This window comes from Lolium perenne, chromosome 1 (assembly GCF_019359855.2).
Source record: "Lolium perenne isolate Kyuss_39 chromosome 1, Kyuss_2.0, whole genome shotgun sequence".
Taxonomy (NCBI): domain Eukaryota; kingdom Viridiplantae; phylum Streptophyta; class Magnoliopsida; order Poales; family Poaceae; genus Lolium; species Lolium perenne.
Genome location: NC_067244.2, coordinates 76,207,064 through 76,228,831, shown reverse-complemented (window position 1 = coordinate 76,228,831; position 21,768 = coordinate 76,207,064). Strand labels below are relative to the sequence as shown.

At 48.4% G+C, this 21,768-nt stretch overlaps 3 protein-coding genes and 1 long non-coding RNA gene across 4 annotated transcripts; 3 read left to right on the top strand and 1 right to left on the bottom strand.

Moving 5' to 3' along the window:
• The first annotated feature begins 8,104 nt into the window (after nt 1-8,104).
• Nucleotides 8,105-8,766, top strand: LOC127293694 (subtilisin-chymotrypsin inhibitor CI-1C). Its single transcript, XM_051323337.2, has 2 exons — nt 8,105-8,281; nt 8,390-8,766. Exons 1-2 carry the CDS (start codon nt 8,120-8,122, stop codon nt 8,609-8,611), a joined length of 384 nt encoding a protein of 127 aa, XP_051179297.1. The 5' UTR covers nt 8,105-8,119; the 3' UTR covers nt 8,612-8,766.
• A 6,299-nt stretch (nt 8,767-15,065) lies between these two features.
• On the top strand, nt 15,066-15,743 carry LOC127331485 (protease inhibitor HPI). Its single transcript, XM_051357667.1, has 3 exons — nt 15,066-15,142; nt 15,290-15,410; nt 15,522-15,743. The coding sequence occupies exons 1-3, from the start codon at nt 15,066-15,068 to the stop codon at nt 15,741-15,743; spliced, it is 420 nt and encodes a 139-aa protein (XP_051213627.1).
• A 527-nt stretch (nt 15,744-16,270) lies between these two features.
• LOC139838516 (uncharacterized) lies at nt 16,271-18,595 on the top strand. The gene is made up of 2 exons (XR_011755596.1): nt 16,271-18,120; nt 18,242-18,595. It is a non-coding gene; the product is annotated as an uncharacterized lncRNA (long non-coding RNA).
• A 340-nt stretch (nt 18,596-18,935) lies between these two features.
• Nucleotides 18,936-19,667, bottom strand: LOC127331479 (probable histone H2A variant 3). Its single transcript, XM_051357659.2, has 2 exons — nt 19,636-19,667; nt 18,936-19,395 (listed from the first exon to the last, which is right to left on the bottom strand). Exons 1-2 carry the CDS (start codon nt 19,665-19,667, stop codon nt 19,122-19,124), a joined length of 306 nt encoding a protein of 101 aa, XP_051213619.2. The 3' UTR covers nt 18,936-19,121.
• Between the last annotated feature and the right edge of the window lie 2,101 nt (nt 19,668-21,768).

Sequence of the window (21,768 nt, the reverse complement as noted above, 5' to 3'; positions counted from 1 at the left end):
CCGACGATGCGGCGGCGGCAGTAGGGGGTCGGCGGGCTTACGGCGGCTCCAGCAAGGTATGGCAGTATGCTTGGTGTAGATGTGGACGACGGCGAAGCTCCAGGTACAGATGGCGTCGCCTGAGGTGGCTCCAATCGTCGGCGAGCTTCCGCGGCGGCGTGCGGCAGTGAGGTAGAAATTGGGCGGCTCTGGTGGTCAATGTGGAGCGGCGAGGTGGCTGGGAGATCAAGGAAGGAGAGGGAGGAGTGGTGGTGTGAAGGAATCGACGAGGCGAGGCCTCCTTTTATAGGCGAGCGAGTGCCCGAGGCTCTGCGGCGAACTCGACAAGGGCGCGGCGTCTCCGGCGGTCTAGCGAGCTAGGCGAGGGTGCGGTGGTGTTCCTGGCGTCACGGTGGTCCTCTGGGTGGCGACAGGTAGGGTAGGCGGTGCCTAACGCGGTCGGGGCGTCGCGGGTTCTGGCGCGTCTACGGCGTCTTTTCTTCTCCGTCTCCGGCGGCGGCGGGCACGGGTCGTGGTCGAGCTGCTGTCTGGGAGCTTCGTGGCGACGCGGTGATGCTCAACCCGCAGCTAGGTGGTCCAGGGCGTGTGCGAGGTGGCCAGGCGAGAGGTGGCCAGGGCGTGTCTGCGGCGCGCACACGTGCGACGCGAGCGGCATACTGGCCGCCATGGGCGCGCGCTGGTCTGGCCGATGCAGTGCTCCTCCTCGACAATGGCCGGTGCTAGGTGGTCCAGTAGAGTGAGGTGGCGGCGTTGGACAAGGTGGCCAGGGTTGGAGAGCAAGGGAGAGAGGGGAGGCTCGGCAAGGTGGTGCCATGGCCGGCATGGTGTGTGCATGCATGCTATGCATGCACCACTAGGGTTTCTATGCTGCATTGAGAGTGAGAGGGGACCAGGGGACCAAATGGTGTAGGTTAGGGTAGATTTGTTGGGTTAGATCACTATTTGCTATAGTGTGTAAATAGTGCCCGATTTTGGAATTTACAAATTTGTCCAAAGTTGAAATAATTCAAATGGTGAATGTTTTTGAAAAGTGAGTGTTGATATTAGTTGTAAATGACCAGAGAGGTTTTGAGGTGGTGGTGGAAAAATTAGAATTCAAAAGTTGGCCAAAATGGCTAAGTGTAGATTGTTCCATATGTTAAAAAGTTGGGACTTTGGATGAGCCTTGCTCATGATCAAAGATGAATTTGGCATGATGATCTTCACCAAAGTTGTTCACCTTGATGTTGACTTTGAAATGGTGCAAAGAGTTAGCAAGAGTTAGTTTGGGAAAAATGAATGGCAAGGGCTCAAAGTGGTGATCAGACTAGAATTGTCAAAATTGACCATTATCATATGTGAGTGGGATTTGTGTTTGGATTTCATTTGAATTGTGAAACTTTGATTCCAAAAGTTGTAATAAGTGTTTAATAACATTATTCAACTAATGGTGAAGACCAAATTGGTCTAGGGTCAAAATTTATAAAAATGCCATAGGGCATATGTGAGGGTTTTTAGGGTTTTTCAATTATTGGACTTTCTTCCTCTTTGATTTATTTGGTGGGTGATCTTCCTATGATCACACTAGGGTTTGAGAGCATATCAAATACAAGTAATAACAATCATCATGGCATATCACTCAAATGCACAAGTCCTATGCATGGTACTATATGCAAAATAGAAAAGTTTTTGTTGGTTTGAAATTTTGCTTTCTGGAATTCTCTAACTTTCTTTTTATTGAAATTTGGGGTCTTACACAATTGTATTCAATTTTTCTATCACAGCACTCATGACTTTTCCTGTTCTTGATTCTCTATAATTATTATATAATTCTATAAGCTCCAAATAGGTTGTAGGTTCTCCCATAGCAACAGTTTTTAATTTTTTGGTTTTTCAAATTTTTATGGATTTTTGGGTATATGAGGAAAGTAAAACAAAACAAAAACAAACTAGACAAAAGTAAACTAAGCAAAGTAATACTAGACAGAAATAAACTAAGCACAAATAAACTAGACAAAAGTAAACTAAGCAAAACAAAATAAAATAAAATAGAGAGAGAGGTGGAGTGTACTCCCCAGGTGAACTTATGAGTAGAGCTATGCCTCCCCGGCAACGGCGCCGGAAAATAGTCTTGATGACCCACAAGTATAGGGGATCGCAACAGTCTTCGAGGGAAGTAAAACCCAAATTTATTGATTCGACACAAGGGGAGGTAAAGAATACTTATAAGCCTTAACAACTGAGTTGTCAATTCAGCTGCACCTGGAAAAGCACTGGTAACAGGGGTGATGTGAAAGCAGCAGTAATATGAGAGCAGTAGTAATGATAACAAAGCAAAGATAAGAGTAATATGAGAGCAATGGCACCAAAAAATAGTTGATACTACTTCCAATGTCATGTAGAACGAGTATATGATGATGAGAGATGGACCGGGGTTCCCAGCTATCTACACTAGTGGTAACTCTCCAATAACAAGTGTTGGGTGAACAAATTATAGTTGGGCAATTGATAGGATTGAAATAGCATTAAGACAGAACATCAAGATTATTAATCATGTAGGCATGTTTCCCATATATAGTCATACGTGCTCGCAATGAGAAACTTGTACAACATCTTTTGTCCTACCAGCCGGTGGCAGCCGGGCCTCTAGGGAATCTACTGGAAATTAAGGTACTCCTTTTAATAGAGCACCGGAGCAAAGCATTAACACTCCGTGAAAACATGTGATCCTCATATCTAAGCCTTCCCCTCCAGTTGTCCCAATTTATGTCACTTTGGGGCCTTTGGTTCCAGACATAGACATGTGCATACAACTTGTAGATACAATCTAAGCAATAAGTATAGAGCTTAAATCTAAGATCATGCCACTCGGGCCCTAGTGACAAGCATTAAACACAACAAGATTGCAGCAACAATAACTTCACAAACTTTATAGATAGACTAATCATAATGTAACAATCCATCGGATCCCAACAAACACAACACCGATTACATCAGATGAATCTCAATCATGTAAGGCAGCTCATGAGATCATTGTATTGAAGTACATGGGGGAGAGAGTACCAACTAGCTACAGCTAGAACCCGTAGTCCATGGGGGAACTACTCACGGAGCATGATGGAGGCGGTGGCGTCGATGGAGATGGCTTCCGGGGGCACTTCCCCGTCCCGGCAGGGTGCCGAAACAGAGACTTCTGTCCCCCGAATTGGAGTTTCGCGATGGTGGCGGCGCCCCTGGAGTCTTTCTGGAGTTTCGTCAATTGGTATCGATGTTTTAGGTCAGGACGGCTTAAATAGGCGAAGAGTCGGAGTCGGAGGGGCCACGGGGCCTCCTCACACTAGGGTGGCGCGCCCCCCTCCTGGGCCGCGCCGCCACCACATGTGGGGCCCCCAGGGCACCCCTCTGGTCCCCCTCTGACTTTCTGGAAGGTTCCGGGAAAAATAAGGTTCTGGGCGTTGATTTCGTCGAATTCCGAGAATATTGCCCGAACAGCCTTTCTGGAACCAAAAACAACAGAAAACAGCAACTGGCCCTTCGGCATCTCGTTAATAGGTTAGTTCCGGAAAATGCATAAAAACATTATAAAGTGCAAGCAAAACATGTAAGTATTGTCATAAAACAAGCATGGAACATCAGAAATTATAGGTACGTTGGAGACGTATCACGCGCCGTTCCAACCGCGCCCGCGGTCGGGGAGGCCTCTCCGCCAACGCCGCCTACAAGAGCGCTTCACCGTCCGCCTCCGGGAAGGCGCCTCCGCCACCTCTGTCCTCGCCCGGTATTCCCACGACGCTACCAGGGAGTGACGGGCGCCGCCAGTGCCAGCTCTGCGGTTTTGACGGTCAGTGGGCGTCTAAGTGCCACCGCCGCTTTAAGAAAAGCTTCCTTGGTCTTGGCAATGACGGGAAAGATACGCGCAAGAATGCCCGTCAAGTCGCTATGGCGGATCGTCCTGCGCCGCAGCCCAAGCAGTCCCAGCCTCAGGGGCATACTCAGTCCTACTCTGTTGATCCGTACGGGTACATGGATTCTGGGGCCACTGAGCACCTGACGAGCAAGATGGGTAAACTGCAAACTAAGGAGCCCTATCGCGGCTCCGACAAGGTCCACACCGCCAATGGAGCAGGTATGCATATATCTCATATTGGTCAAGCATCTCTTCTCACTAGTCATGCAAATAGGAGTCTCCACCTTCGCAATATTCTTCGAGTTCCATCTGTGACGCGTAATCTTCTTTCAGTTCCTAGAATAACATATAACAATAATGTGTTTTGTGAATTTCACCCTTTTGATATTTTCATTAACGACCGGGAAACGCGGGAGGTTCTGCTTAGTGGGCGCCTTTGCCAAGGCCTCTACCGTTTGGAGCATCCTGGAGTCTCTCGGGTTTTCACCGGAGTTCGCGTCTCACCGTCACAGTGGCCTGCTCGCCTTGGGCATCCAGCCACACATATTGTCCGCCACGTTTTGCGTCGTCATGAGCTTCCTAGCATTCCTAGCAATAAAGATGTAGCAGTGTGTGATGCTTGACAGCAGGGGAAGAGTCATCAACTTCCTTTTTCGGAGTCTATTCGTGAGGTGAAACATCCTCTAGAGCTTGTGTTTTCCGATGTATGCGGTCCTGCCCAAACCTCCATTAGTGGTCATAATTATTATGTCAGTTTCATTGATGCTTACAGTCGTTTCACTTGGCTTTATCTCATTAAGCGTAAATCTGATGTGTTCGATATTTTTGTTCAATTTCAAAAGCATGTTGAGCGCCTTCTCAAGCATAAGATTTTTCACGTTCAGTCGGATTGGGGGGGCGAGTATCGCAACCTTAACTCCTTTTTCCAGTCGCTTGGGATTGCACATCTCTTAGCATGTCCACATACACATCAGCAGAATGGTTCAGTAGAACGTAAGCATCGTCATATTGTTGAAACTGGACTCACTCTTTTGGCTCATGCATCGGTTCTTTTTCGGTTTTGGAGTGATGCTTTCACCACTGCATGTTTTCTCATCAACCGTATCCCCACACGTGTTCTTAATATGAAGACCCCTATTGAGCTCTTGCTTCATGAACAACCCGACTATACCTTTTTTAAGGTGTTCGGTTGTGCTTGATGGCCTCACCTTTGCCCATACAATAAACGCAAGCTTGAGTTCATGTCTAAAAAGTGTGTCTTTCTTGGCTATAGTTCCTTGCATAAAGGTTACAAATGCCTCCATGTTCCCACTAATCGTGTTTATATATCTCGGGATGTCGTGTTTGATGAGCACGTGTTTCCTTTTGCTCAACTCCCCGTGTCCACCACTGCACCTCCACTTATGCATTCATCCTCCATTGCCACTGACCAATTTGATGATGTTGCATACTCTCCTGTATTACTGCCTAACCATGGTGCAGGCACTGGACGTGGGGCTCGGTTGGAACTTTTGGAAGACGCATCGGAGTCTTCCTCGCCCGTGCACGCTGATGTGCATGTTGATCGTGTTGTGCCTGCTGATGCGCACGTCGATCGCGCCGTGCCATTGCATGGCCTCGGTTCCCGTGCCCATGCAGGGCAGGCCGAATCGCCTTCGACGCCTGGCGCGTCCTCGCCCTCCACCGTTGGGCCGCCTGGCTCCCGCCCCGGCTCGCCCGCCACGCCACCGTCGCCCGTCTCCCCTGGGCTGTCTCTCTCGCCGAGCAGCCCACGCATTGAGACGCCGTCATCGTCGCCCAGTGCGTCGCCTCGCAGCGCGTCGCCCAGCCACTCGCCGGCTGGGTCGTTGCTATCTCCCTCACCGACTGGGCCTTCAGCGGCTGCTCCATCGACCTCGACAGCTCCTGTTCTGCGACCGCATAGGCGCAGTCGTAGTGGCATTTTTTGTCCCAAGGAGCGCACTGATGGGACCGTCGCCTGGCATACTGCATGTATGGCTGCTGCTATCACGGATCCTACCTCCGAGCCTCGCACTTACCAGGCTGCTATGAGCATTCCTCATTGGAGAGAGGCCATGGAACAGGAGTACCACGCTCTTCTTCGTAATGAGACATGGACTCTTGTTCCCTCACCACCGAAGGTCAATGTTATCGACTCTAAGTGGGTTTTTAAGGTGAAGAAGCACGCTGATGGATCTATTGAGCGCTATAAAGCGCGCCTTGTTGCTAGAGGATTTCGGCTGCGCTATGGTCTTGACTATGAAGATACTTTTAGTCCAGTGGTCAAGCCTACTACTATCCGGCTTCTTCTCTCTATTGCGGTCACTCGAGGTTTGTCTCTACGTCAGCTTGATGTGTAGAATGCTTTCCTTCATGGAGTATTGGAGGAGGAGGTTTATATGCGACAGCCGCCTGGTTTTGCGGATCCTGACCGGCCTGATTATATCTATCGTCTCACCAAAGCACTCTATGGCTTGAAGCAAGCTCCTTGTGCCTGACATGCCCGTCTTGCGACTGCCCTTCATGCTCATGGTTTTTCGCCTTCCACAGCTGACTCATCCTTATTCCTTCTGCACAAGCCTACAGTCACTATGTACTTGTTGGTCTATGTAGATGATATTATTTTGGTCAGCTCGTCTCAGGTTGCTGCTGATGCTCTTGTTCGTTCTCTTGGTGCTGATTTTGCTGTCAAAGATCTTGGGAGGCTTCATTACTTTCTTGGTGTGGAGGTTTCCTCTCGTGCTGCTGGGCTGACTATGACGCAAAAAAAGTACTCATTGGAGCTCTTACAGCGAGCTGGGATGCTTAAGTGTAAGCCGATTGACACGCCCATGTCTTCCACTGACAAGCTCACTGCAGTTGATGGTGAACTTCTGTCTTCTACGGATGCGACAGAGTACAGAAGCATTGTTGGTGGTCTTCAGTACTTGACGATTACGAGACCAGATATCTCTTTTGCTGTCAACAGAGTTTGTCAGTATTTATAGGCGCAACGTGATACTCATTGGTCTGCTGTTAAGCGCATTTTGCGCTATGTTCGACTCACAGTGTCTCATGGCCTTCATATCCGGCCGAATTCCTCAGGGGTTCTTTCGGCGTTTTCTGATGCCGACTGGGCTGGCAGTCCGGATGACAGGCGATCCACGGGGGGCTATGCTGTGTTCTATGGCTCTAGTTTGATCGCCTGGAGTGCTCGCAAACAGGCAACTGTTTCTCGCAGCAGTACTGAAGCTGAGTATAAGGCTGTTGGTGATGCTACCGCAGAGATTATTTGGGTACAGTCCTTGCTTCGAGAATTGGGTTTGTCCCAAGCGCAGCCTCCTATCCTTTGGTGTGATAACATCGGTGCTACATACCTCTCGGCTAATCCGGTATTCCATGCCCAAATGAAACACATTGAAGTTAACTTTCACTTTGTACGGGAACGTGTGTCACAGAAGCAACTCCAGATCAAGTTCATCTCTTCTAAGGATCAACTTGCAGACATCTTCACTAAGCCATTGCCTCTACCACAGTTTGAGGCTTGTAGGCGCAATCTTACCCTTCTAGATTCTTTGAGAAGTGGCTAAGATTGAGGGAGGGAGTTAGACTATGTATAGCTTCTGTGTATGTGTACGTGTATTGTACCTAATGTAACACACCCATATATATATGTGATAGGCCACCCAATTTAGTGTTGAGCCGGTTCCCCCCAAATCATTGTCTTACAGAGCACCTGGCGGTGAGGCGGGCGAGCTCTGGGAGTGAGGAGGTTGGGGCGGTTCTTGGTGTCGGCCAAAGTAGAGGTGGCGCGGGAGAGCCACGAGGGCGCAACAGCAGGAGGGAAGTAAGAGGAGGAAGGAGTCAATCACTAGCGAGCGCATCGATCGATAGGGAGAGGTCGTGAGAGGAAGAAATGATGGAGATAAAGGCTCGGACACTCGGTCTTGGGCGGTGGGTGGGAACCACGCGGACACATGTCAAGGGTAGGAGCCGCGAGACGCGAGACGCACAATCCCCCGAGTGATTGCCAGCCTTTTCCTAAAATCAAACTTTTCTTGCCAAACTGCCATGACCAAGCCGTCCGTACATTATGCATGTCAGAACGTGCCTGGTGGGTACGGAGCCAGTCAAAGACGGCCGCGTACGTACGTGCGTCCTGGAGAGCTACATGTAGAAGAACACAGGAGCAAGCAAAGAAAATAGTTTCGCTCGAACAACGAACAGTACGTGGCTAAGTTGGAAAAGTCTGAAATGTTGAAGCTTCGCGTTTTCAAAGATGCCTACTCATGCAGGTTCCCATCTCCACCCCGGCCGCAACTTCGTCCTATAAATAGAATCTCGATTCTCCTCGAAAACCAGAAGCAGGATCAGCAAACCAAATCACAGGTTTCACCTCCACACACATACATCCAGGTGAGCACTTGCGGCAGTTCTATGTATTTAGATTTGTGTACATGCACACAATTTCTATGAGTTTCTCTGAGCACCGTCGTTGTGGCTATTTTACCTGCAAATTTTCAGGTCTTGGATTTTGCGAAGATGGGTGATGCCAAGTCATCGTGGCCGGAGCTGCTAGGGGCGCCGTCTGACGCAGCGAAGGAGAAGATCCTTAGTGACCGCCCAGACGTGAGCGTGATCGTGCTGCCCGTTGGCTCCATCGTGACCACCGAATTCAACCCCAAGCGTGTCCGCGTCTTCGTCGACTCCTACAGTGTTGTCGCCGAGGTCCCCAAAATCGGCTAGGCTCCCAAGCTTGATCGATCATGCCGTGCGACTGTGCTCGACATGATTCACGCTTGCCCTGTGTTCGCAAACGATATTATACGTGCACGTATGTATATATTAACTAGCTGAATACCCGTGCGTTGCTACGGGTAATTTAAACTTTTTTTTTCCTAGCGCAAGATCTAAAACATCATATGCAGAGCTATAATACTGAAAATTACACTTTGTAAAAACGGCATCTAAGAACACCATGGATTTTAATTATATCATGTTATGCATAGAAAGGAAGGATCCAATTATTTATTCCTGAGTATCCCGATCAATCGAGGTCCCCGTCGTTGGATGTAGGTCAGCTGCTTCGTGTACAACGTCTGTGAGTTCACCGACGTTGTGTGCCTGTGCCGGCCACTTATGCATGTCTGGTGCAACTCCATCCTCCGTCATATGCTGCGGCGGCGCCAGCCGACCAGCTATACCCGCAGAACAACAGACGACGTGTCCTGCGCCCCTGCCTCAATATCGGTCGAGAGACTCGACTCCGTTTTACAGTGCCTGCTTTCCCAGAGTTCAGGTCGGAGAAAAGAGAGATGATATGATCAAGCGATCAATGCTAGCATCGTAGTCGTCAATTCGTGATGCTCTGGGACTCCTCCCGAGCGAGCAGCGGGACTCGCTCAATTGACTGGGTTTGTTTACGTCCGCATTGAATTTAGAAATTAAAGATAAATCATCCGTCTCCTCCGGCTCCTAACGTCTCTAGTCCGATGGCTGGCCGTCCCATTTCGATCTAAAACGAGGAACAAACTTGCATCAGCAACAACCTAAATGCAATTTATTCCCCTGCTTGTCTGTGTGAGTACCAGATGCTTTTGCCATCTAGTGAATTAATTGCAACGACCGACATGCCTAGTCGGCCGCATATTCAGAAAACCAGACGAGGAGAATACTGCTTCGCCACCTCCTTCCAGGGCTGCAACCCAGGCCCGCAACGGTGGCGATGTAGATGGACAGCAGGCTCTCCTAATGAACCGTCGACGACAAGGGAATCGAAACTTTTTGCTAGTTTGCTGATGTCAGCAGTGGACGGATGTGAGACGCAAGCAAGGACGACTTTCGCTATGCACCATACATCTCACTTGATCTTCTCGCTCAGCTCTAGCCTGATCCGTTCATGTCAATCTTCTCTCCGCCATGGCCGGCGCCTGCTGTCTGCGATAACGCCGATGTCTAGCTCCGCCACCGACTCAAACGCCACGCCAGTATCGCGGCCACCTCCTACTGTCCACGACGATGCTCGTGCTCAGGTCCAGCTCTGTCGTTCAATCAAATACTACTCCACAGTTGCACCCATCCGCCACCTGCAGAACACCGATGTCCAGCTCTTTCGCCGACTCAAACGCCAGACCATGGTCGCGGCTGCCGCCTGCTGTCGACCGTCATTCCTTAGGCCGCTTGGGCATGTCGAGAAACATGTAGCACGCTGGAATCACTTCGAGAGACACCACCTCCGTTGCCAATGGAGAGGGTGTGTTAAGACGTGATCAAGCAACTCCCGTCGGCAGATCCTTCGTTATGGCCCGGATACCAACCCTACCATTGCTCTGGTAGGGAATAGCTTGCGATTCGCCTGATGCGATGGTCGAAATTGGGCCAGGCAAGGTTGGCTAGCAGGTACGCCGCCACGATTTGCTTGTGTTCATGCCGGCTGGTGTTATCTTTCATGAGAGGGACAACAACGGCACACCTTTTTGCTGCCGCTCGTCGACCTCACGTCCCCAAACCTGGAGCTCTCGGATCCAAGCGATCCCTGGCGCGCAAGCCCAACAAACGACGAGCTGCGGGAGGTGGGGGGCGGGCCACAGGTGAGGGTTTCATCACAGCCATGTCCTCATCGATCAAGGCCAGCTCACCCCCGGATAGTATGCGCGCTTATTTTGGTTGTTGACTCCCGGGTCCTGCAAAGCTTCTTCTCCTCCAAGCATCTTGCCTTCTGGAGCGCCCGTGGCTGGGTGTGCGTTCTCAACAGCAACAGCTAGCATACATCTGAAGGATGCGTCCCGCCGTAGTCGGTTTGGACTCCCTGGATTGGTTGGTTTTTTTACGGTACAGACCGATCTTAGCTCTAACGGTTTTTCGATCGGCAGGAGGTTTTTTTTTTTGACGTACGAAGCAACGAACGTGGTTTTCTCACGTACGACCACCACCGATTGGTGTTTAATAGTAAAGATACATGAATAATGTGGTCCTTTTCATTGGAATAAAGTTTATTGTGACCTATATACCAGACAAGGTTCATCTGTTTTGCATTGGAAACACTTTGTGAGTCTAGCAACGCTTTATATTGTGTGGTAGAGCGGGTAGTTCGGAACTTTTTTTCTTAGAGCAACGCTTTAATTAATCAAAAAATTAAGTTACATGAAGCAACATATGTGAAAACTAAAATACAAACCGAAATAAAGTGATTATCCTGAATTTGCAGATAAAATTCTAAAAGATCGAGAAATACAAAATGATCTCTAGAGTTTCCTGCAACCACCGTAGCTAGCGGCCGCCGCCCAACTCCAGCGCCGCAAGATGGACACATGAAGAGATGCCGCGTCTCCACCATTGCAACATCCAAAAGAGCACTATCGCCAACGAGATTTTGTGAGTCGATGAACAGGCATACTGCAACCAGCGAGGCACATGTCGTTGTGGCACGTCGACCGGGGACGTCCCCATGCTATCTTGGACTAAGATACGCTGCCTCCCACCGACGAGGTTGGAGAAGAAAGACATATCCACCACCTCCGGACCAACATCTCCTCTCCAGAAGAAACACCTTGCCCCGGACACCAGCGTCGTCGCGGATAAAAACGAACGCCTGCAACACACCGAGAAACTGATCTCGCCAGATCTGAAAAACGGTGAGAAGACCAAGCTGTTGATCTGAAGGACCGATCAGCACGCGTTGCCATCAACTCATAGACGTCGCCCAGAAGCTTATCGCCGGTGTGGAATTAGAGTTGAAGCAGATTTCCTAGCCCAAACGCCTCTCCCATGGCCCCAGCGGCGCACAATAGAAAACAAAACCTAACCCTAACTACTAGGCCACAACGGAGGAACGAGATCCCCTCCCCGATGGTGTCGCCGATGCCTCCGAAGGTAGAACCCTCCCGGTTCCGGCCTCCAGACGCCGCAGGCCCCACGGTGGGCGCCAACTGTCGTTGCCTATTCGACGGTACTCCAGAGGAGGGATCCTCGTGGAGGGGAGAAGAAGTAGGGGCCATAGGGCGGAGAGTCCTCGGGACGTGGTACGCGATTTACCCAGCTTCGGACCACCTGCACGATGGAAAGGCCTACTGTTGCTTGTCTGGAATTATCTGGGCGCTTTCGCGTTGTTACAATGAGTTGTGGTTGTGCCCCTAGGGCTCCCGGGATCCGGCTTATAAAGGCGCACGGATCTAGGGTTTACATGGAGAGTCCTAGCCGGATTACAGGTTGCCTAACTATGGTACAATATCTTGCCGTGTACGTCAAGGATCCGCCTTCCATCTACGTCGTACTGGATCCGGGTCCCCATGGGCCTTCACGGATCCGGCTTCATCCGAAGGTCGGTTAGGATCCGGCTCCCTGTTCCTGGGCCGGACTTTATCCTTCATGATCAACAGCAACTGGGCCGCCCGATGGGCCACATGCCACATCACCGTCTGTGGGCCACCCGGGCTTGCCGGATCTAGGCACTGTCGATGGTACACCCATGAAGTATACCCACAACACGAGCACTTGGACCTCACGAGATGGGCCATGAAGGCCAAAAGAGGTCTCGTGGCGCGCCTTGGCAGGGAGGGTGCGTCACCACCCCTATTTTCCTTATCGACCGTCCGATTCGCTTGACTCTTTCGCCCATGGACTTTGTTTGACCTAAAGAACATGTATGCCTCCCTTTGAACACCACATATCACTAACATGTCTCAAGAAGAACAAGTAAAGAACATGATCGCAGGCATCAATGAAGTTATCATAAAGGTCACAGATTCACACAAGATCATAAATCAAGAGGAGCATGCATGATCATTACTAAAAATGGATCACAAGTTCAACCTACCACTAAAGTTATGGTGTCAACCTACCGCCACAGCAAAAGTGGGTACCATCCTGCCATCGCAAGGTTACTATCACATTAGAGTTTGTGATGCATCCCCTAATGTTTTTAAACCCTAGCTATAGCCAAAATGTATATCATCATCATCAAGTCATCGACACCTCCATGCATGCATCCCAACCCATCATCAAAATATACGGGCCATCAAATATTTTTAAACCCTAGCTACAGCCAAAACGTATACCATCATCATCAAGTCATCATCACCTCCATGCATGCATCCGCACCCCGATGGCCCCAAGGCTACCACCACAGATTATAGTAGTACTTGGCTAGGTAGGTTCTAAGACAAAGGACCATGTGTGGCGGAACCATGCCCACAAAGTTGTTGTCATGTGCCTTGTGGTTGACAAGGTGGCTAAGCGCCGCCATGAGAGACTCCTTGCTAAAGCCAACATTGTCCATGACGGTCAAGGTGCATGTGAGTGGGCTTGTTGTCCCAGATGACCTGCGCAACGTTCTTGACAGCATATGTTGGTGTTGGAAAAGGCGACGCCTAAGAGACGCTTACTCACGCTTAAGCACTAGGCGATGGATAAACGCCTCGCTTAGGACATAAGAGAAAGTCTAGGCAGGGCAACCATGAAATTGTCTTCCTCATGAAGAAATCATGACATATTTCACTGTCGATTCATATGGGCCATATTCTAATGGTAGTTGATAGTAATTTACTCATTAACATGCTCTATATTAATGTATATTCACATATGATAACCTATTTACACACTTTATAGTACAAACTATATGCCCGTCTAGGCTGCGCCTAGGACGCTTAAGCACCGCCTAGGCACTAGGCGAATGTCAATCGCCTCGCTTACGCCTAACGCTTTTTCCAACCTACCACTCGGCAACGAGCTCAATTCTAGTAGTGCCCAATGGGTGTCAAATTAGCCTCTTGGCTATCTATTCTATAAAAACTTCATTTTTTCACATAAAAATATCTTAGGTAGATACATTTAAATTGAAACAAATCTAAGACAGTCATATTATGGACGAATGGAGTATATAACTTTGCATGACCTAGTGGAGAAAAAGAAGAGGCGAAGAAACAGCCTACAGTAGCAAGAAAATGTCGTCTTCCGTACTGGAAAATCAGGTTCGTGTTGGTCATTACATGCGGACAAGTATCTGCATGCGTTCTTTCGTTATGTTATTTCGTTAAAATAAAGGGGCATGCTTTGCGTCCCCCGTGAGATCAAATCCCCTGATCCCCTAGGTGGACAGCTGCACGATGGAGTTGATCAACGGTCCAACTTGCTCAGTGTTCCGAGCAACCCCTCGAAGAAAAGAGAAAAGAAACCCACGAAAAAGGGAATCTGACATTGGCGTCCTCCCGATACTCCCACTGCCCACACTTGCAGGAGTGCTTCTTCGACGCAGAAGCATGTCGTGTTGTCGCCGGACAACCCCATCGCAGCGTCGCTGGACAGCCACACCACGACGTCGCCAGAGAAACCACTGTGGTTGCATCGTCGGAGAACCCGTAGTGGCGGCGCCGATGCAGCAGCCCTCCTCGCGTTTGGGCATCCTCTTCACCGCTCAGCCTCCGGCCTCCCATCCGCGCACGCCGGCGTCGCTCCACCACCTACCATGGTCGTCGCTGATCCAACATCTGCATGCATGGCGATTGCGGCAACATTGAAGGTGCAATGTAGCAACACCGGCGGCCCCTGGGAGCAACTCCACCGCGCCATGGGAGCAACGCCGCCAACTCCAAGCTGCATGTGTGGCTGCCCCTTGTAGCAAGTCCGGCATGTCCAAGCAGCAAGTATGTCCGCCCCTGTCAGCAAAGCCTCCACGCCATGGTAGCAATGTCGATGCAGTAATGTTGGCCGCCCTTTGTAGCAATGCCGGTCGGTCCATGTAGCGAGGTCCGCAGCCCATTGTAGCAAGCCCGGATGGGTCATGGACACTCCGAGGTAGAGGGGCAGCAGTGACATGGTCCTCCTCACCAGCCCCGCGCGCCCACCGCACCGTCTAGGGGAGCCCAAGTCCAGGCGGAAGAGCACCTGGCGGCGAGGCGGGCGAGCTCTGGGAGAGAGGAGGTTGGGGCGGTTCTTGGTGTCGGCCAAAGTAGGGTTGGCGCGGGAGAGCCACGAGGGCGCAACAGCAGGAGAGAAGTAAGAGGAGGAAGGAGTCAATCACTAGTGAGCGTATCGATCGATAGGGAGAGGTCATGAGAGCAAGAAATGGTGGGGATCGAAAGGCTCGGACGCTCGATCTTGGGCGGTGGGTGGGAACCACGTGGAACCACGAGATGCGAGACGCACAAATCCCCGAGTGATTGCCAGCATTTTCCTAAAATAAAACTATTCTTGCCAAACTGCCATGACCAAGCCGTCCGTACATTATGCATGTCAGAACGTGCCTGGTGGGTACGGAGCCAGTCAAAGACGGCCGCGTACGTACGTGCGTCCTGGAGAGCTACATGTAGAAGAACACATGAGCAAGCAAAGAGAATAGTTTCGCTCGAACAACGAACAGTACGTGGCTAAGTTGGAAAAGTCTGAAATGTTGAAGCTTCGCGTTTTCAAAGATGCCTGCTCATGCAGGTTCCCATCTCCACCCCGGCCGCAACTTCGTCCTATAAATACCATCTCCGTTCTCCTCGAAAACCAGAAGCAGGATCAGCAAACTAAATCACAGGTTTCACCTCCACATACATACAGCCAGGTGAGCACTTGCGGCAGTTCTACTATGTGTTTAGATTTGAGTACATGCACACAATTTCTATGAGTTTCTCTGAGCACCGTCGTTGTGGCTATTTTAGCTGCAAATTTTCAGGTCTTGGATTTTGCGAAGATGGGTGATGCCAAGTCGTCGTGGCCGGAGCTGCTAGGGGCGCCGTCTGACGCAGCGAAGGAGAAGATCCTTAGTGACCGCCCAGACGTGAGCGTGATCGTGCTGCCCGTTGGCTCCATCGTGACCACCGAATTCAACCCCAAGCGTGTCCGCGTCTTCGTCGACTCCTCCAGTGTTGTCGCGGAGGTTCCCAAAATTGGCTAGGCTAGCAAGCTTGATCGATCATGCCGTGCGAGTGTGCTCGACATGATTCATGCTTGCCTATGTGTTAGCAAACGATATTATACACGCGTGTACGTTGTATATCAATAAATGAATAATGTGGTCTTTTCCATTGGAATAAAGCTTATCCCATTAATTGTGACCTATATACCATACAAGGTTCATCTGTTTTGTGTTGGAAACACTTTCTGAGTCTCGCAACGCTTTATATTGGGGGCAGTGGGGGTAGTTCGGAGCTGATTATAGGATCACGCATGCAAGGATTATTACATCTCGTCTGTGGTTCCAGACATCTCTGGACCATACATTTCGTGTATGCTACCTGATTTTTAGGTTAGGTTACAAATTTTAAACCTTATTACGTTGTCTAGATTTTTTTACATATCACAAATAATTATATTAAAGTTTCAAACTTTGTATGCATAAAACTACGTGTGATGGTCTTTCTGGAATGATTTGAAACTTATAAATATGATTTCCATGCACCTTATAATAGTATATACAACTTTTACTATGGTTGGGGAATTTAGGAGCCGTTGAAGCTACTTAATCTGACGATGGGAAAAAGAGTAGCCCCAGAAAGTACTGGAAAGTAAGTAGCGGTAAGCACATGAAAGTACTAGAATTATTGGTTTATATTAATTTGATAGAAGGGTAGTTAGGTAATTCGTGTTCAGATGGCAATGGCATCTCCCATCTCTCTGACTTCATTCTCCATCCCGTCGAGACATGGAGCCGCCGCCGCCATGTCCCCTCTCCACGTCGCTACCGTGGCGCATGCGTCCTCTTCTCACCGCCCACCGCTACCCTCTCCCCGCCGGCGTCCCACTTCGCCGCTTCCGCGCTCGGTCACCACCGCCATCCTGTAGCCCCTGCGGAAAATCCCCTTTCCAGCAGTTCCTCTCCGGCCGCCACTCCGGCACCGTGCTGGCCGACGGCCGCGCCTTGTGCCGTGCCACACGGTATTTGTTTCCCAGGACTACGTTCTCCGCCCGCGAGGCGTGGAGCTCTGTAGCCACCGGGCGCGGCGTAGAAGCTGCTGGTGTTCGGGGCTGCCGGACGACTAGACGTCGGCACTACATGTCGGAGGCAGAGCGCCTCTCAGACGGGATCCCGGTGCGGCGCCGGGCCAAGGCGGAGGTGGTTGAGCCGGCGGTAGCCGCCAAGCGCCGTGTCGAAGCTGCGGGTGGCCGGCACGCCGCGTGATGCCGGCTCGACGCGTTGGAGGTCCTGGAGGCGTTGAACATGATGATCAGGTGCGTCCGATCCAATGCAGCATTTTTTTTGGGTTCAGTCTCCGAGTTGCAAATGTACTGATGGCCATGTGCAGTAAGAATGGTTGCTTGGCCAATGGATCCACGTTCTGGATGGAGCTACTCTTTGTTGATTTATCCTGTATCTAGAATTATAGGTTCAGTATGGATGCTGCAATAGTTTCAAACTCATTTTCTGACATTCACTACCACTCTGAATGCCATTTGCTTTAAGAATAAAACCACTGTAAAGCGTTGGTTAAGCATGAATTGATCCTACTACCTGTTGATTGCCATCGACTACTTTAAGAATAAGTTTTTAGCAGTAAATAATTTATCCTACTATCTATTGATTTATTGGACATGCATGGCATATGTTTCTCTTTAATTTCTTTTTACACTCCACAAGATTATAGAACTTGTTCTTTAGGATGTTAAACGATGGTTTTAAAGCTGATAATGAGCAGCTGAGCAGTAAACATACAATATAGCACTGTACTTATATATTGCTCATTGGGATATGCTTATGGGTCTTCACCAAAGCTCATAATGGTTGACTACAAGGGTGAACAGAAGGAGACTAAGGCAAGTTTTGCTTAACTCGAGATTCGAGGATAATTTCAATAACACACCAACAACACTGCAGAATTGAGTAGTCTTGTAGAATAGTCAAGCCAAACAAATGGCTTACACTAAAATGTAACAACTCTACAGATCGGTTAGAACTTAAAATTACAAGTTTACTAGCAATATGAGAAAGTGGAAGAACTTAAGTATAGCCATAGATTGAAGAACATGACCGTGTCTAAATTGTCACATGCTATAAGAGCAGCTCGTCTGAAACTACCCTTGATTGCCACTCCCTGTGAGCTTCATAGTTCCTCGTATGGCCTCACCTGTTGGGGCCCATGATTTGACTTCCTGCGTGCTCTTCCCTCCGCAAGCCCAGTGACAGCTAGACTTCAACCAATGGTTTGTTCAACATCCCAGATGCAAAGATGTGCCCAGTTCAGTCCCCTTCTGATGTTATGAATTTAGTGTTGTTGAATGAAAAGCACCATGCTTATGGACCAACAACAATGTACGATGGAAGCAGTCGATCCCAGGTATGCATCCGCATTATCTGCTTAGCTAGTGATCATTGTTATTTGATGCCCTTTCAGTATTTGCTGCTACTGATTTTCTATGTTTTCTTGCAATATCTTGACTGTCCATGTAAATGCGAAGAACATGTCAGGATGCTGCAGCTGTATGCATTTGGTAGATCTTGCAGGAAGTGAGAGGGTTGCAAGCCAGAAACACAGGGGCAGATTGAAGGAGGCTGGGCATATTAACAAGTCACTTTCGTGCTTAGGAGATGTCATCACTCTTAGAAGGATTCTCACACTCCTTACAGAAATAGAAAATGTATCCAATTGCTGCATAGTTGCCTAGTTGGCTGGATCTGTGAACATGTTCACGGCATGCGCTTGTATAGATCGTTCACTCTTATGTATATAGCTTATTTGAAGTATCTTGCACATGATTGGCATCACTGTGTAAGTTCATGCAATAACACTGGTAATGAATCTTATCTTTTTATTGGAGTATGATAAAGCAAATGAGTATACTAGCTAATATTACTGATATGCCTCGCTGGCGGCGGCCACGGATGGCTATCAACGTTCTAATTAAAGTATACTTGCCACAATATATTATGATACAAATGCAGTAATGCAGCATGAAATAATATCTGGTGTTCTCAAATCTGGCACAAGAAACACACTAGGGAGCAACCAGAGGCCCAGACGAAATCATTTTTTTTTTTTTGCAATATCATTAAATTTCATTTCACGTCTCAAGCTCTCAAGTCAGTATGTCGGTGCAATTTAACATTGTAAGCGGCTAGATTCAGTAAAACACCACAATTACTCAAAGCATGTAAAAATGGTTTTGCATTCAGGATCAACCACGAAGTGAACAAATGAACACGAATACACGAATACAATGTTCCAAATAACTGAAGCAGTACCAGGAGGCAGTACACAGAGGGATTACTTCGATCTGGAAGCATAGCTAAAGGCCAAATGATATGAAGTCTCACACATGGTTGCGAAAATGTCCTGTGTTACTTCAAGACAACTGGACAGATAACTTTGATCAGGGACATGTGGATGTGCGGGATCACACCCCCACTTGCAATGGTACCCTTGACGAGGGTATCCAGCTCTTCATCTCCATGGATGGCCAGCTGAAGATGGTGATGGGTGATACACTTCACCTTCAGATCCTTGCTCGCGTTCCCAGCCAGCTCCAGAACTTCAGCAGTCAGGTACTCCAAGATAGCAGCAGAGTAGCCTGCCGCTGTAGCACCAACACAGCCATTCGCCCAGAGCCGTTTGCTTCAGCTGACAATGGATACAGCCAACAGAGAACTGTAATATAGCATTGCAAAATAATTAGTACAGGGATGGTACCTCCCAATTCTGAGAATCATGATGACAGTGGCAAACTAATAAACCAAAACTGGTTGTTTGCTAACAGTCAAGACACAACAGTTTAGAGACTTTTAATAACACAATTAAGCATCATAATCTTAACAACATATGTGAAGTAATCATCCAGGATTATACAAAACATACCTAAGACAAAGCTTGTCGCAGCACTGGACCATACCTCATGCATTCCTTCACATATGTATTAAGCATTTTTGTATAATCCTGGATGATTACTTCACATATGTTAAGAGAGCTGTAGTTAATAAGGTTCTGTCAGCTTGTTGTCCTGCACAAGAAAAAGGCAATAAAATTCCACTCACTGCATTAACAAGTCAACCGCATGCAAAATTCAACTTTTGACTGATTTACTACCTCTATCCACTTGGCGCATTTATGCCGATTGTGACCCTCCACCCTGCAATAGCAGTATTTTGTGTTCAATCTTTTATGCTTCTTTGGCTTCAGCCTTTTCTTCGGTGCACCTCATGCATAGGATCTAGAACCTTTTCCAATTCTCCAGAATCAAGTTCTGCCGTTTGTGGCAGCACCGGACCATTCCTCATGCATTCCTTGTCACCATTGGATGATTCCTTCCTATGAGCATGAGCTTGCATCAAAAGACTGATGACACTGCTCTCTGCAGGCTTGTCAAGATTTGGCAAGAAAAACTAGAGTGCTGCCAAATACAGTGAAGCAATATCGCACGCCAAAATTTTGGTTCAGTTATCTCACGTGCAACTAGCCATATTTAGTAATGGAGGTTTAAGTAGACTACTCAAAAGATCCGTGAGATTCGTTGGTCTTTATGATAAAGTGTATACTCATATACAGACTCCAGCAGGCGATACTCCACCTCTCCAAGGATATTATTAATAATTTGTTTAAGTCTCCAGTACTACAGACGAACACGGGTACACTAATGTATATACGAGCCTTAAACAAATTCAAGCATGGGTACTACAGAGGAGTACTATAGGCGAACAAATTTTCACGAAAATTATAATCAACAGCATTAATCATACCAGAAGTTGAGCGGGCCTGGTGTAGGTGTAGGTGCTATCGGAGCGGCTCTGCGGGTACAGCGCTGGCGCCGTTTGAGGCGGAAGATCGGAGCGCAGCCGCCGCCGCCGCCGTCCACGGGGCCGCGCGTGGGGAGAGTAGAGCTGCAGAGGGAAGGGACTACAGAGGGGATGGGCTAGATCCTGCGCCCTCGCCATAGGGGTTCGGTGGCGGCCGGGATTTGTCGCCGTCGTGAGGCAGAGGTTGGGGAGTGGCGGGGATTCTGATCCGGGAGCTCTGGATTCGGTCGTGCGAGGTGGGACGGTTGCCTACGAATTTACCATAATACCCTTGGAACGTTAATTTAAAATGCATAATTAAATTCTCTGATCGGATGGACATAATTAATCACAGCTGTAGTGCTGGGTAGTACTCGGTAGTACTTGCCAATCACCATAACACAGCTCAATAGTATATAATTTTCGCTTCTGCTTCGATAAATCCCAAGACTGAAACATTTTCTGAGTGAAACACAAGAACGACTGAGATAAGCGATATATGTTCAGGATTAGGCGAATGATGGCTGAGATTAAACGATATAATCGATACCGCTTGAAGGTTTACACTGTTTTAAGCTGTTTCGTGAGTAAAACACAAGACTATAATTTCACTTTCTTTTCCTCGTGGGTCATGATTGCTCTATCCCAATTGTGTACTGAATTAGGTTCTGTTTGTACCCTGATTTTGAAAATTCCTCCTCTCAGCACATGACAAACTTGTGTGAAACCATTGCACGCTACCTACAGTTGGTCAATGGCTCAGAGCTACATAAAGGTTACTACTCTGAGCAAACGAGTAGTTATCTACTCGGGTTTCACAATTACCCATTTTGGTTATCTACATGTTTGGGACAGAAAACCACCGAGATATAATTTTAGCAAATGGCTTGGAAATTGGAATTCGTTCTGGTATAATACAACGATTATGATAATCACTAACTCTAAAACTCGGCATTACCGTCATAAAATATCATTTTCTACACCGGTAAACTCTCCCACAAAAGTCAAAAAGTCAGCAGCACCAGATAAATTCATATCTAACATGGGATATGCCTTGATCCTAATCGAAGCCTACAATACATGTCGCTGCCACTAGGGCATTTTGTTGACTTTTTATCGTTCATTCTCCACAAGTAGCTAGTACTCGCAGACTTAATATTATTATAAACGCCAAACTCTACTGAGATTTTGTTTGGCACTAGAGTTTTCGTGCGGATTA